Consider the following 13,015-nt stretch of genomic DNA (forward strand, 5'->3'; position numbering starts at 1 on the left):
AAGGTGACCATATGTGTGTGGGTTTATCTCTGGGCTTTCTATCCTGTACCATTGACCTATATTTCTGTTTTTGTGCCAGTACCATACTGTCTTGATTACTGTAGCTCTGTAGTATAGTCTGAAGTCCAGGAGCCTGATTCCTCCAGCTCCATTTTTCTTTCTCAAGATTGCTTTGGCTATTCGGGGTCTTTTGTGTTTCCATACAGATTGTGAAATTTTTTGTTCTAGTTCTGTGAAAAATGCCAGTGGTAGTTTGATAGGGATTGCACTGAATCTGTAGATTGTTTTGGGTAGTAGAGTCATTTTCACAATGTTGATTCTTCCAATTCAAGAACATGGTGTATCTCTCCAGCAGTTTGTATCATCTTTAATTTGTTTCATCAGTGTCTTATAGTTTTCTGCATACAGGTCTTTTGTCTCCTTAGGTAGGTTTATTCCTAGGTATTTTATTCTTTTTGTTGCAGTGGTAAATAGGAGTGTTTCCTTAATTTCTCTTTCAGATTTTTCATCATTAGTGTATAAGAATGCAAGAGATTTCTGTGCATTAATTTTGTATACTGCTACTTTACTAAATTTATTGATTAGCTCTAGTAGTTTTCTGGTAGCATATTCAGGATCCTCTATGTATAGTATCATGTCATCTGCAAACAGCACCAGCTTTACTTCTTCTTTTCCAAATTGTATTCCTTTTATTTATTTTTCTTCTCTGACTGTTGTGGCTATAACTTCCAAAACTATGTTGAATAACAGTGGTGAGAGTGGACAACCTTGTCTTGTTCCTGATCTTAGAGGAAATGGTTTCAGTTTTTCACCACTGAGAACGATGTTGACTGTGGGCTTGTCATATATGGCCTTTATTATGTTGAGTTAAGTTCCCTCCAGATAGTACAATTTTTAGTTATGTGTGAAACTTGATTTGTCTAGCAGGCAAATGAAGTATCCAAAAATAATTGTTTCAAACTTGCTAAATTGTGCCTCTGAGTACATAAGGAGCATTTTCTAAGACTCAGATTTGTTTGTTTATGTAAATCATCATATCAGCAGCTAAAAAGGAAGTGGGTGGAAGAAATTCCATCCTAGGGCTTCCAACTAACACTATATGAAAGTCTGTTAGAACCTGGGAATTAGATTAAGTGTTGCCATTCAACTAGATAACCGAGAAGGAGATTCAACCAGTATGTAAGTTGGCAAAAAGTGAAGTCAAACACAATTCACTACGTATTTACTGGCAAATATCTGGAAAGATCACTCTACATTCAAGCTTTCAAGAACGAGTGAGCACAACAAAGGAAAACCATAAACTGAACGAAAAGATAAACCATAGAATGGGATAAAATATTGGCAAATGAAGTGACCAACAAGGGATTAATGTCCAAAATATACAAACAGCTCATGGGGCTCAATATCAAAAAAACAAACAACCAAATCGAAAAATGAGTGGAAGGTCTAAACAGACATTTCTCCAGAGAAGACACAGCAGATGGCCAAAAAGCACATGAAAAGATGCTCAGCATCACTAATTATTAGAGAAATGCAAATCAAAACTACAATGAGGTATCTATCTATCTCACACCTGTCAGAACTGCGATCATCAAAAGGTCTACAAATAATAAATGCTGGAGAGGGTGTGGAGAAAAGGGAACTCTCCTGCACTACTGGTGGGAATGTAAATTGGTGCAGCCCCTATAGAAAACAGTATGGAGGTTCCTCAAACAACTAAAAATAGAGTTACCATACAATCCAGCAATCCCACTCCTGGGCATATATCTGGATAAAACTTTAATTCCAAAAGATATATGCACCCCAATGTTCATAGCAGCACTATTTACAACAGCGAAGACATGGCAGCAACCTAAACGTCCATCAACAGGTGAATGGAGAAAGAAGATGTAGTGTATATATGCACAATGGAATATTACTCAGCCATAAAAAAGAATGAAATGCCATTTGCAGCAACATGGATAGACCTAGAGATTATCATACTAACTGAAGTAAGTCAAAGACAAATATCTTATGATATCACTTATATGTGGAATCTAAAAAATGATATAAATGAACTTATTTACAAAACAGAAACAGACTCACAGACATAGAAAACAAACTTATGATTACCAAAAGGGAAATGTGGGGGGAGGGATAAATTAGGAGTTTGGGATTAGTAGATACAAACTACTATATATAAAATAGATAAACAACAAGGTCCTACTTTATAGCACAGAAAACTACATTCAATATCTTATAATAAACTATAATGAAATGAAAGTTGGAAAATATATATCTGAATCATTTTGCTCTACAGCAGAAATTAACACCAAATTGTAAATCAACTATACTTCAAAAAAAATTTTTTTTAAAGATTGAGTGAGCAGAAGAAAATAAAAAACAAAAAACTGGGCCTATGAGAATACGCTACAGAAACTGTAAAGGAAACATCATTCCTACTACTTAGCTCAGTGAATTTGATTTACTATAGGAACAAAAATTAGATTTTAGAAACTTTTTGAGATCCTCAAATGTCAAAAGACACTGATCCTATAAAATAGGAGTCAACAGCTAAAAGGAGAAATCAAGCTAAATTAACGAGTAAAAAGAAAGATGAATAAGGTAAATGAGGATGGCAAGAAAACTAAATGCATAGTGGCAAAATTAAAATCTACACTGGAGGGCGTCCCTGGTGGCGCAGTGGTTAAGAGTCCGCCTTGCTGATGCAGGGGACATGGGTTCGTGCCCCGGTCCGGGAAGATCCCACATGCCACAGAGCGGTTGGGCCCATGAGCCATGGCCGCTGAGCCTGTGCTCTGCAATGGGAGAGGCCACAACAGTGAGAGGCCCACGTACCGAAAAAAAAAAATATATATATATATACATATACATATATGTATAACTTATATTAATATATACTTTTAAAATATATGCTATAACTTATGTTAATAAATGTTATAATATATATGTGACCAAGTCCATTTAATCTCCTAAATAAAAAAGATAGCTATTTTATCATTTTCAGTGAGAATTAAGAGAAACAAATTTTGGAGGAATTTTTCAGGAGAAATTTCAAGCACATATATTTGAGGACAGTAACTTCAAAACTGATTTTCTACCCAAATGAAATTAATCTCTCCATTCTGATACAGGTGGTAACATTAGTTACTCTGAGAGGTCTTAAAACACACACATAAACACATGCACATACAAATATACATACACACACACGATTACACACGCACACATATACATATTTACAGATATCCACGTGCGCACAGACATGAACACAAACACACATATAACTTTTTTTTACTCTGTTAAAGAGAGGCACATAGGAAGAGGAAAAAAGACTGGAATAAATAAATGTATATTTTACTTATGGTTACCTCTGAGTGATAGAATAATAGGTGATTCTCCTTTACAGTCTTTCAAATTTACCAAATTACTTTCAATGAACATTTTTTTGAATTAAAAAAATATAAGTGTTACTCCCAAATTTCACTTAACACACCAATAATCTTTTTTGTGTGTAGCTGCATGTAATTCATGTCTATTTACTCTCATTTCATTCGGATATTCATTTGTTTATTATACAGTAAGTACATACACTGAGTACCCTCCTTGGGCTAGCCATATACCTATGTGCTAGGGTTAGAGAGAAGAGAAAACACAATCTCTTCCCGCACAGAGAGCCCATCTGAACATAATCCCCAAAATAAATAATTACAATCTTTCAGGGAAAAATCCAGTTTGTTATGAGGGACCATAATTGATTTAATTTGGACTTAGCTGACCGAACAAGGCTTCATGAAGGAAATAACACGTAAACTAAAACCTGAAGGATTAATGGGAGTTTGCCTGACTTGGGAAAATATCTTTAATTAAAAAACAAAAAGCAAAAACCAAAAAAACAGGAAAAAAGGCCAGTTTTGCTATTCTCACACTGAAATATTCAAATGTATTTCACTTTCTGTCATGATGTGCCACCCACTAAACATCAATTTAAAAATTCTTTTAACTAAACTATTTGTAATGGCTTTCATAAACATTGGTTTAGTTTGAGCACTATAATTCTACTTCACATTAGACACTGACTTAAAAAGATAATGTTACAAAGATAATGTTACAAAGAAAGAATTTACTCACAGAATATATAAAGGAACCTAGTGTTGGGAGAAAGAAGACCTTAAATGGTACTGGGTGATGGGGAAGATAAAGCCAATCAAATTTATTTGCCATTAAATTCTTGTGTCAATGAATCCCATTTGGTATAAACTTAGCACAATTATTACATCATCTACTCTCAATGGTCTGTTGTGAGCCATGAACAAGCCTCATCCCTGTTAGGAACAGCTGAGTAGAAAGGAAGACTATGGCAGAGAAAATGACATACATTGCCCTTTCCTTAGTCATCAGAACTCATACAAACACCATGCCTTGGCTTCACATAGAATGAAAAAAGCACCTCTTAAATTCAACTTGATATAATAGTTGAATATTATTACTCATATTCCAATATAACAGAATTCATTTGAATATGTGGCAACCTGGCTCTACAATACGCATTCTTCATTAGCACTACAGCAGGTGTGTCATCTTCTTGTCCATCCAGAAATATCCTCAACCAGGCTCTCTGTAGGGCCACCAGGGAGTGGCTGCATCTTAGTCTGCTTCTTGGTCCATTCAAGTTCTCACAGGAAATGGACTAGAGACATCATCTTTCAACAACTGACTGAGTTCAGACCACATTTTTCCCTTGGACCACTGCTTTGTTCTTTACAAAAAGGGGATGGTGTGGCTACTCTAGTTGACTGTTGAGGATCATATGGAAGGTAAAGGTTTGAATGTTGTGCCTTGAAAATTATGTGACTGAGTAACTTTTTAGTTGTTTCAAAAGGTATAGCTCTTAGAGAATGAAATTAAGCAAATCGCCTACACTTACAACTTGTTTTCTCTTCCTTACTTTTTAGTGGAACAACCACTGAGTATTGAAGATTTATGACTTTCTTTTGGGAAAAAAAAGCTAAATATTCTCAAATAACATGTGACTTCAAAGTGACTTAAATGTCACTTGATTTTTCTTGATGTATCTACACCAGATATTAAAAAGCCAAAAGAAAGGCATTTAATGCTTAAAAAATTTGTCGTCAAACATACCACAAATGAAAGCCTTAAGAGTTCTCCTCTAAAATAAATATTGTTAGAAATACTAAAATGAATTTTTAGATCATGTGGATTGTAAGAGTATGTAGCTTACAGGGGAAATTTAAGTTTGGATTAAAGCCAGAATAATATGTGGAGGAGCAGAGTGAAGACAGTGCATTTCATTTCCTTTGGATTTGGAAAAGCACTAAATGAAAGTCACCAACCAAATATATATTTTTAGTCCCAATGACAGTGGAGGGGCTATTAACAGATACATAAATTATATACTTTGCATGTTTTTTTAAAAATATGTAATATTTTTACTTTAAGAATTTAAGTGTTAGGATGCAACATTCTTAAGGTAAATAAGACAATAAGAAGGTTCTTCTCTACTGAAGTATGTAACTTTGAAATCACTTAGTCGTTCTTTACAGAACAATAATTACAAAGTAACTTTCCATTTTCAATGTTTTCAAATTTGAACTAGTAAATTCCTAAGTGTTTACAATTTATATGTACATATATCATGTACATATACTACAAATTAGTATTTGTTCATTCAACTAAAATTTATTGAATACCTACTAAGTATAAAATCCTGTATTTTTTAAAATATAAGTTTATATAATCTCTCATTTAGGCAAGAAATGTGCCTCATCACGTACATTAAAAATGAAAATAGGGCTTCCCTGGTGGCGCAGTGGTTGAGAGTCCGTCCACCTGCTGATGCAGGGGACGCGGGTTCGTGCCCCGGTCCGGGAAGATCCCACATGCCGTGGAGCGTCTGGGCCTGTGAGCCATGGCCGCTGAGCCTGCGCATCCAGAGCCTGTGCTCCGCAATGGGAGAGGCCACAACAGTGAGAGGCCCGCGTACCGCAAAAATAAAAAAAGAAAATACACTCAAGCTGATTTCCCTATTTGTGTTTGGAATATAAACTCTGATAAATACTAGGATGTTGACATTATGAGAAAGAAACTAATCATGTGAAATGACCCAGTCTTCAGTCTGAAGGATTAGGTTATGTTTATGTCATGCTTATGTTATTTGGTTTGCAGTCCACCCTTTCACCTGATTCTTTTAAGGCCTACAAACCCTGTTCAACATGTTTTCTCAAACTAGTAGGATCATTCTAATATTCAGAGATCTTGCTTCATTCATATGGAGGGAACATATAAAAAGCAGAGGAAACCACAGCATGTCAGGAAAGGGTCACCCCTCTTAACTAAGAAAAGAAACTATCAGTAGGATTACAATAGTAGACAGCAGCGCACATGGAAACAGCACCACAAAACTTTATAATCAAGCTCACTTTTAAACTAAGGAAATGATTTTGAGTGAATGTAACCTGCATTACAATAGGGTGTCTGTGTCTCTGAAAGCTTATGGCTGAATAAAAAACACTTTCAGTAAAAAGAATTGAGAAGTATCTAATTCTTAAAGGCTGCTGCTCTCACTACCTACAAAAAGTATTTCTCTACATCACGTATCTGGCTTTGAGCAAAAATTCTCAGAAGACCAGGGATAGAACCAGGCCTGACTGATCCAAGCGGCTTCCGCTGACAGTGGGCTGCAGTCCTGAGTCGTCTGGGATACCAGGACAGGTCTGCTTTGCTCCAAGTTATAGAGGGATCAGAGGCAGTGGCTAATGTGGTGAAGGAAATATATCCAAATATAACGACTGCAGCTCCTAGTATGGAGTGTTGGCTTGTGCTGTAACACATTATAAAAAGTAGCTCCTATGCATACTTATTAAGATGTCTGTCAAAGTTAAATAACTTGGCCATTTCATTTATTGATTTTTAAATAAAAGATGATATCAAGGCTTGGGAACGTGATTTCAGAAAAAGTATTTTAACTTTTCCAAGCACAAAGGGTTGCTTGAGGTCACAGAAGCCACAAAAACAAACTCTGAATCCTAAAAACTGCTTCAAAAATAAATCAGATAACCTGTGAGAGACTTTGGGGGAAGGTACATCTGAACTCTCCCCTTGCTGCATCCAAGTTATGAGCCCTTAGGGCTAGAATATCTTTCATTTGATGAGCCACAGTTTGAGTGCATGGAATAAGAACAGGGGCCAGCAGACTTAAGGGAATATTTATCCACATGGATATTTATGGTACAGCTCCTTTGTGAGAGAATAGCACCCTTTTTTTGTGTGTGTTCCGGACTTGACCTTCCTTTGGCCTTGGAATTATCTGGTTTGTTTTCCTCTGTAGCCAGGTTCTGAAATACCAAACACAGCTGTAGGCAAACGAAGAGGGTAGTCAAATAGCCCACCCATTGGTGCCATAATAAATGGAAATGGAACTCATGTATGTAGAATTAAACAAGGTTTGCCTTGGCACCACTGTCTCCTATGAGTCATTTGTATGTAAAGTCAGAAGAAAACAGGGACACCAACAAAACAGCAAGAAAGACAAACTGGAAGAAGGGCACTCTTTAGACTCAAATGAAGCCAGCATCATAAATTTCCTAGTGGCCAGGACTACTAGAAGGAAGAGATTGAGGAACACTGCTAAAGAATGTTGTAGGGATTTTTGTTTCCAAAAGGGACCCATGCACCTGTTGATGTGTTTTCCAGGCCCTTGAATGGTAACAATTTATGAGGCTATTAATACTAAGCCCAAGATTTATCAGATGTGCTGTTTGTCTTGTGGCCTATATAATCTCATAAAATTCGGGTTGCACTGGGTTAAAATGGAGTGTTCTGCTCTTGGAGTTATTCAGAGCATTTAAATTGCTTAATCCTACAAGAACGGTGTATTTAGCCTGCCTATTAGGGAGAGTCTTTAGGGATTCTCACCAGTTGCAGAGCCAGGCAGGAGGTGGCAGTCCATTGCTGGGTGAGGTAAAATGCAGGCAGCAGGGGAGGAATGAGTCCTGGAGACAAGACGATGCTTCTCTAATCCGTCCATGCCATCCGCGGCCAGCTGAGCTGGGCGCACCGAGAGCGCACGTGCGTGCTGTGGCTCCAGGAAGGGCTGTTGCCAAGAGAAGAGCACAGTAGAAAGAAACATGAGACAAGCACTAAGGGAGACACTGAGAGCGACATGGCAACCAATTAAGTTCATCAGGTCAGAGACATAATAAACGGTGTGAAGGAAAAAAAATAAAGGGAGAAACAAAACACGATCTAGTCAATAAATCCATTCAACAGATGTTTTCACACTGACGGCCAGGGCCTGTCTGCCTGGCTAAGGAGGAGGTGATGGCAGGAGGCCTGTCAGTTTGAACTGATTGAAAGAAACAGACCTTTAACCTCAAGAGGAACATTGACTTAGACTCATTTCCTACCTTGATACCAACGTTTTGAATACAGCCCCAGAATTATTACAACGCAAAGTGGGAGAACAATTCAACTGCTTTCAAACCGCCAACGAAGCTCAATTCTGAAAACCCTATCTTGAATTTGTTTCAGTAATATTGTCAATGAAATTTATGAGAGCCTAAAAATTGCCAATTAAATGACTATATTTGACAACTTTCAGTCTTCATATAATGGTACAGAATAAGGAAGTTTTCATAGGTTGCATGGTGTAATCTCAATACTATGAAAAGTTTTAGTTTCTTTATAAAGTATTAAATACAATCTCAGTGATTTAACAACATTATCAATCTTCATACTTCTCAAGTTATGAAATCAAAGAGCCAGAATTTGGAAGCTCCTGAAAGATTCACTTGGTCTATTCCTCTGTCTCCAAAAAAGACAATCTCTAAAATAGAGAGAGGCAGTTAATTTAATTATCAGTGTTACACACTGAATATTTCCTCCCTTCAACATCACGGGATTCATAACCTTTGTGTTGATTTTTATGTTTGTTTCCTTTTCCATGTTCCCAACAAACGTGAAAAGTAGCTGAACAGTGATACAAAGGATGATCATCACATTCCATGGATAAGGAAACTAATACTCCAAAAGGTTAACAAAGCCTTTTAAATACAAGCCTAATTGCTATAATTCTTAAAATGTACATGGTCTTCTGCTTTGGTCTACCTGCCAGGCATGTACTGTTTTAAGACTGAATGCAAACATCACCTCTCCTTAGTAAGGCCCTGCCTTAACCTTCTTGTCAGGGTGGTGCTCCTCTAGCACAAGGCTTGGTACATCCTTAGTGTACAAATTATTTACTTAGTGAGAATGCTAACAAATCTACATACAACACAACTGTATTCAATGCATATTACATGGTTTTATGTCAGTATGACTTTCTCTGTATGAGTTAATGCTGTATATAAAAATGAGTAATGATTATGAATATGTATTTAGTTATAGACCATAGACAGAGATTCCCCAATTTAGAAAAAAGTTAAGAATCCTTTAAAATTAACTTTAAAATAAGTTATAACTAATGTATGTGTATATGGTGTTACTTCAGTTTTGTTCTACAGAATAACTGAACCATCTATCAACTGGAAGGCATTTGTCACATCATTGAGCTCTGGGCATTTGCTTTGATGATAGAATGACTTGGCCAGGATGTAGATCTAGTTCTAATAGTTTTAACACATCTACAGGAGTCTAAATCTCTTGTTTTCTTGAGCATCTCAATGTTCAATTCCCTAAGGTACAGCAGTAGGATTGACATGGTTCCTCCTCTCATGAAACTTATATAGGGAATGTAAATGTGTAATTATGACTTTGGGAGTTTTCTATGGAGAAAATGAGCTCTTCTGCATATGATCTAAAATGCCTGGGTAAATATATACCTGGATGTTTGTAATATCTATCCCTTCTGTCTCTTTCTATTATAATCCAACCTAATGCAAAGGCCCTTGATTGATCACCCTACCTCTAAAATCAACCCATCCAATTCTTTCCTGCAAGAATTCTCTTCCTAAAGCTCTCCTGTAAGTAAAAAGCTGGTAGAAAGTCTGTGAAGGTAAAGCAAAGTTTGAAGAACCTCGCCAGCCTGTCATCTGGAATCTCCCTAAGTGAGGCCATCTTGAATTTCAGTGTTAGATCTTCTATTGCTTTTTCAGATTCCAGCTCAAATCCTATCTACTGTATAACAAATACCATCTCCAGGGCTGCATTCATGGGCTCTTTCCTGTATAAAAAATATTAAAAATTAAATTTTATGCTAATATTGGCATACACTGGAATCATTATTATAATATTCATTTTTTCTGATTAAAAATTAACATTTAAGACATTTTTGGGGCCCCTTAGAGTATCATGGGTTCTGGGCACAGTGTCTACTGTGTCTAACAGATATGTTGGCTCTGATCATTCGTGCTTCCAATCTATCTTTTCTGTATCACCCCCTCTAGGTGTGTCCATGAAGCTTCACATTCAGCAACCATTCACTACCTCTAAAGTCCTCTTCAAATTTTACATGGAACCTTTTCAAGCCCATATATTACATGCACTTTCCCTCTCCACTACATTCCCATCACATTTTGTTTTTCTCTCTCCATTTCCCTGCCACCATCTTTTATATTTTAGAGTTTCTGCATGCAGTAACTACTTATTGAGGTCACACTCTGAGCCAGACACTTTGCAGGTGTGTTGAGCCTTTTTTATGTTTATTGTCTAGTGAGGAGACAGATACTAAATATTTCTAAGTATAATGTAATTATAATGAGTGCTATATGGGGAAAATGCAGAGTATCATGAAAAACTGTCAAGAAGAACCTAATTTAGAGGTTGAGGGAACTTTAAGAAAGTGACATTTAACTTGAGCTGTAAAAGATAAATTCCATTAGCCAGATGCAAAGTGGGGAGAAGGCTCTAGATAGGTTGTGTGTGTGTGTGTGTGTGTGTGTGTTTGTGTGTGTGGTGTGTGTGAAATCATCTTTCCATGTATAATATTGAAAGCTCTTTGAACCAGGGACTGGATCTATATCATCTGTGAACTTATATTGTGCTGCATTTTGTATTTCTTATGCTTTCTCGAAGTTAAATATTTATTTGCGCATTAAGAATATGTAACATGGGACTTGCAGTAGTTAAGAACCCGCCTGCCAATGCAGGGGACACAGGTTCAATCCCTGGTCCGGGAAGACCCCACATGTCATGGAGCAACAAAGCCCGTGTGCCACAACTACTGAGCCTGCTCTCTAGAACCCGTGAGCCACAATTACTGAGCCCATGTGCCACAACTACTGAAGCCCACGTGCCTAGAGCCCGTGCTCTACAACAAAAGAAACCACTGCAATGAGAAGCCTGTGCACTGCAACGAAGAGTAGCCCCCGCTCACTGCAACTAGAGAAGGCCCACACGCAGCAACAAAGGGCCAATGCAACCAAGATAGATTAATTAATTAATTAATTTTTTAAAAAAGCATATGTAACAGATATTTGAGAGTTAAAGGCCATGGTTTTTTCAAATAACATGACCATGTTTTAGATGACTGGGGTTTCTACATGTTTTCCCTCTTAATGAATAACTCAATACTGTAAGAGCTCCATGTTAATACCACCGCCACCTTCTTTCTTTCTTTGCTAATAAAGCATATTTATTGCTTTACTTGGACTTCACAGGAACCTTTGAGATAATGGAATTACAGTTTGCTACCTCATAACCAAGATACAAATGTTACACCTCAACACAGACCTTTACAAACAGGCAAGCAAATTCTACTTATTCAATTCTACTTATCTAATCTCCTTATCCATACTATTAGGAATATGGCAATATAGGTAAGAGACAAACAACTACTTGTTCAATAGTAGTTATTTATTCATCACATGTAAGTATCCTTCCAATATCTACTGTGCATGCAGATAGAAAATACTGATAGATGCCATGCTGGGTTGTATAGATAGGAAAGTGAGTTAAGCATCGCTCCTGATCTTATAGGTTGACACCCAAATTAAAGCACTTTGTCCATAAATAGTAAGTTCCATAAAGATATGAGCTTTGCCTACTGAATCATATATTCCCATGCAGTGTTTCACACATATAGTAGATGTTAACAAATATATGTTGAATAAATACATGAATAGAAAGGAGATACATGGCCATCTTTAAGATCTCACTACGAGGATAAAACAAGAAAGCAGCTTATAAGCAATCATTATATAAAGAACCAAGGAATGGCTAATGAAAATATAAGAAAATAGAGAACAGACAAAACAACTATCAAAGTACAATACTCTGAAGTTATTTAGTGATGGAGCCAAGAGCTGAGGGAAACGAGTGATTTGAGAATTATTTTTTTCCTTTGTGCTTTTATGTGGTTTCCAAACTTTCTGCATATCACAATTAAGAAAAATGGCAAATGTTACTTAAAATAAATAGTTGAACCTTTCAAACACTTCACTGGGACAGATTCATAATTATTGGTTCTAAGAGCAGACATGGATCAAATATTTTTGAACCTTCTACCGAAAAAGGACTATAAAAGAGAGAAAAGTTTATTCACTTTCAAAAGAGTTGACTACAATTATATGCCTTTACAAATGAAGTATAGCTTTTAATGTATAGGGCAAATCTTGACAATCTAGTAAGGCACTGATTATTATGGTACATATTAGTGACGAAAGTATCACAAAACAGTAGGCCACTTTTATTTCAGATGGATATTACTCCTCAGCAATAAAAAGCTTCCTTCATGAGGCTGAAAATTGAGATAGTATTTTTATAGCTAAAAAAAGTGTTTCATTAAACATTTTTTTCTATTAGCAATTTTAACGAGAGAGAATTTTGTTCGTGGTTATTTCCCATACTTCGAAGTAAGGACAAAAATGCATGTTTCTCTCTTGCATCATCAGAAAAATAAAATGTCTAACAGTTCAGAACCTACTGCTGCTAAAAATTGCATGCATACCCAAATTAACCTGTCATCTATTGAGTGCCTTTGGAAAATGTGTCATGCCCAATAAATGAATAATAAACATGCCCTCATCCCCCAAAAGCATTCTTATTTAAAATACTTTTT

The 13,015-nt window shown here is 36.5% G+C and overlaps 1 protein-coding gene across 4 annotated transcripts in view; it reads right to left on the minus strand.

The window, feature by feature from the left end:
• The window catches only part of HDAC9 (histone deacetylase 9), a gene marked incomplete at its 3' end in the record, with an annotated part of 568,944 nt that overhangs the window by 312,400 nt on the left and 243,529 nt on the right, over positions 1-13,015 (minus strand). For all 4 annotated transcript variants that reach the window (XM_079710903.1, XM_079710910.1, XM_079710909.1 and 1 more), the window contains one exon: positions 7,936-8,113. In XM_079710903.1, the coding sequence (XP_079567029.1) occupies positions 7,936-8,113 (178 nt within the window). The remainder of the gene's footprint in view (positions 1-7,935; positions 8,114-13,015) is intronic.

This window comes from Hyperoodon ampullatus (genome assembly GCF_949752795.1).
Source record: "Hyperoodon ampullatus genome assembly, chromosome: 9".
Taxonomy (NCBI): domain Eukaryota; kingdom Metazoa; phylum Chordata; class Mammalia; order Artiodactyla; family Ziphiidae; genus Hyperoodon; species Hyperoodon ampullatus.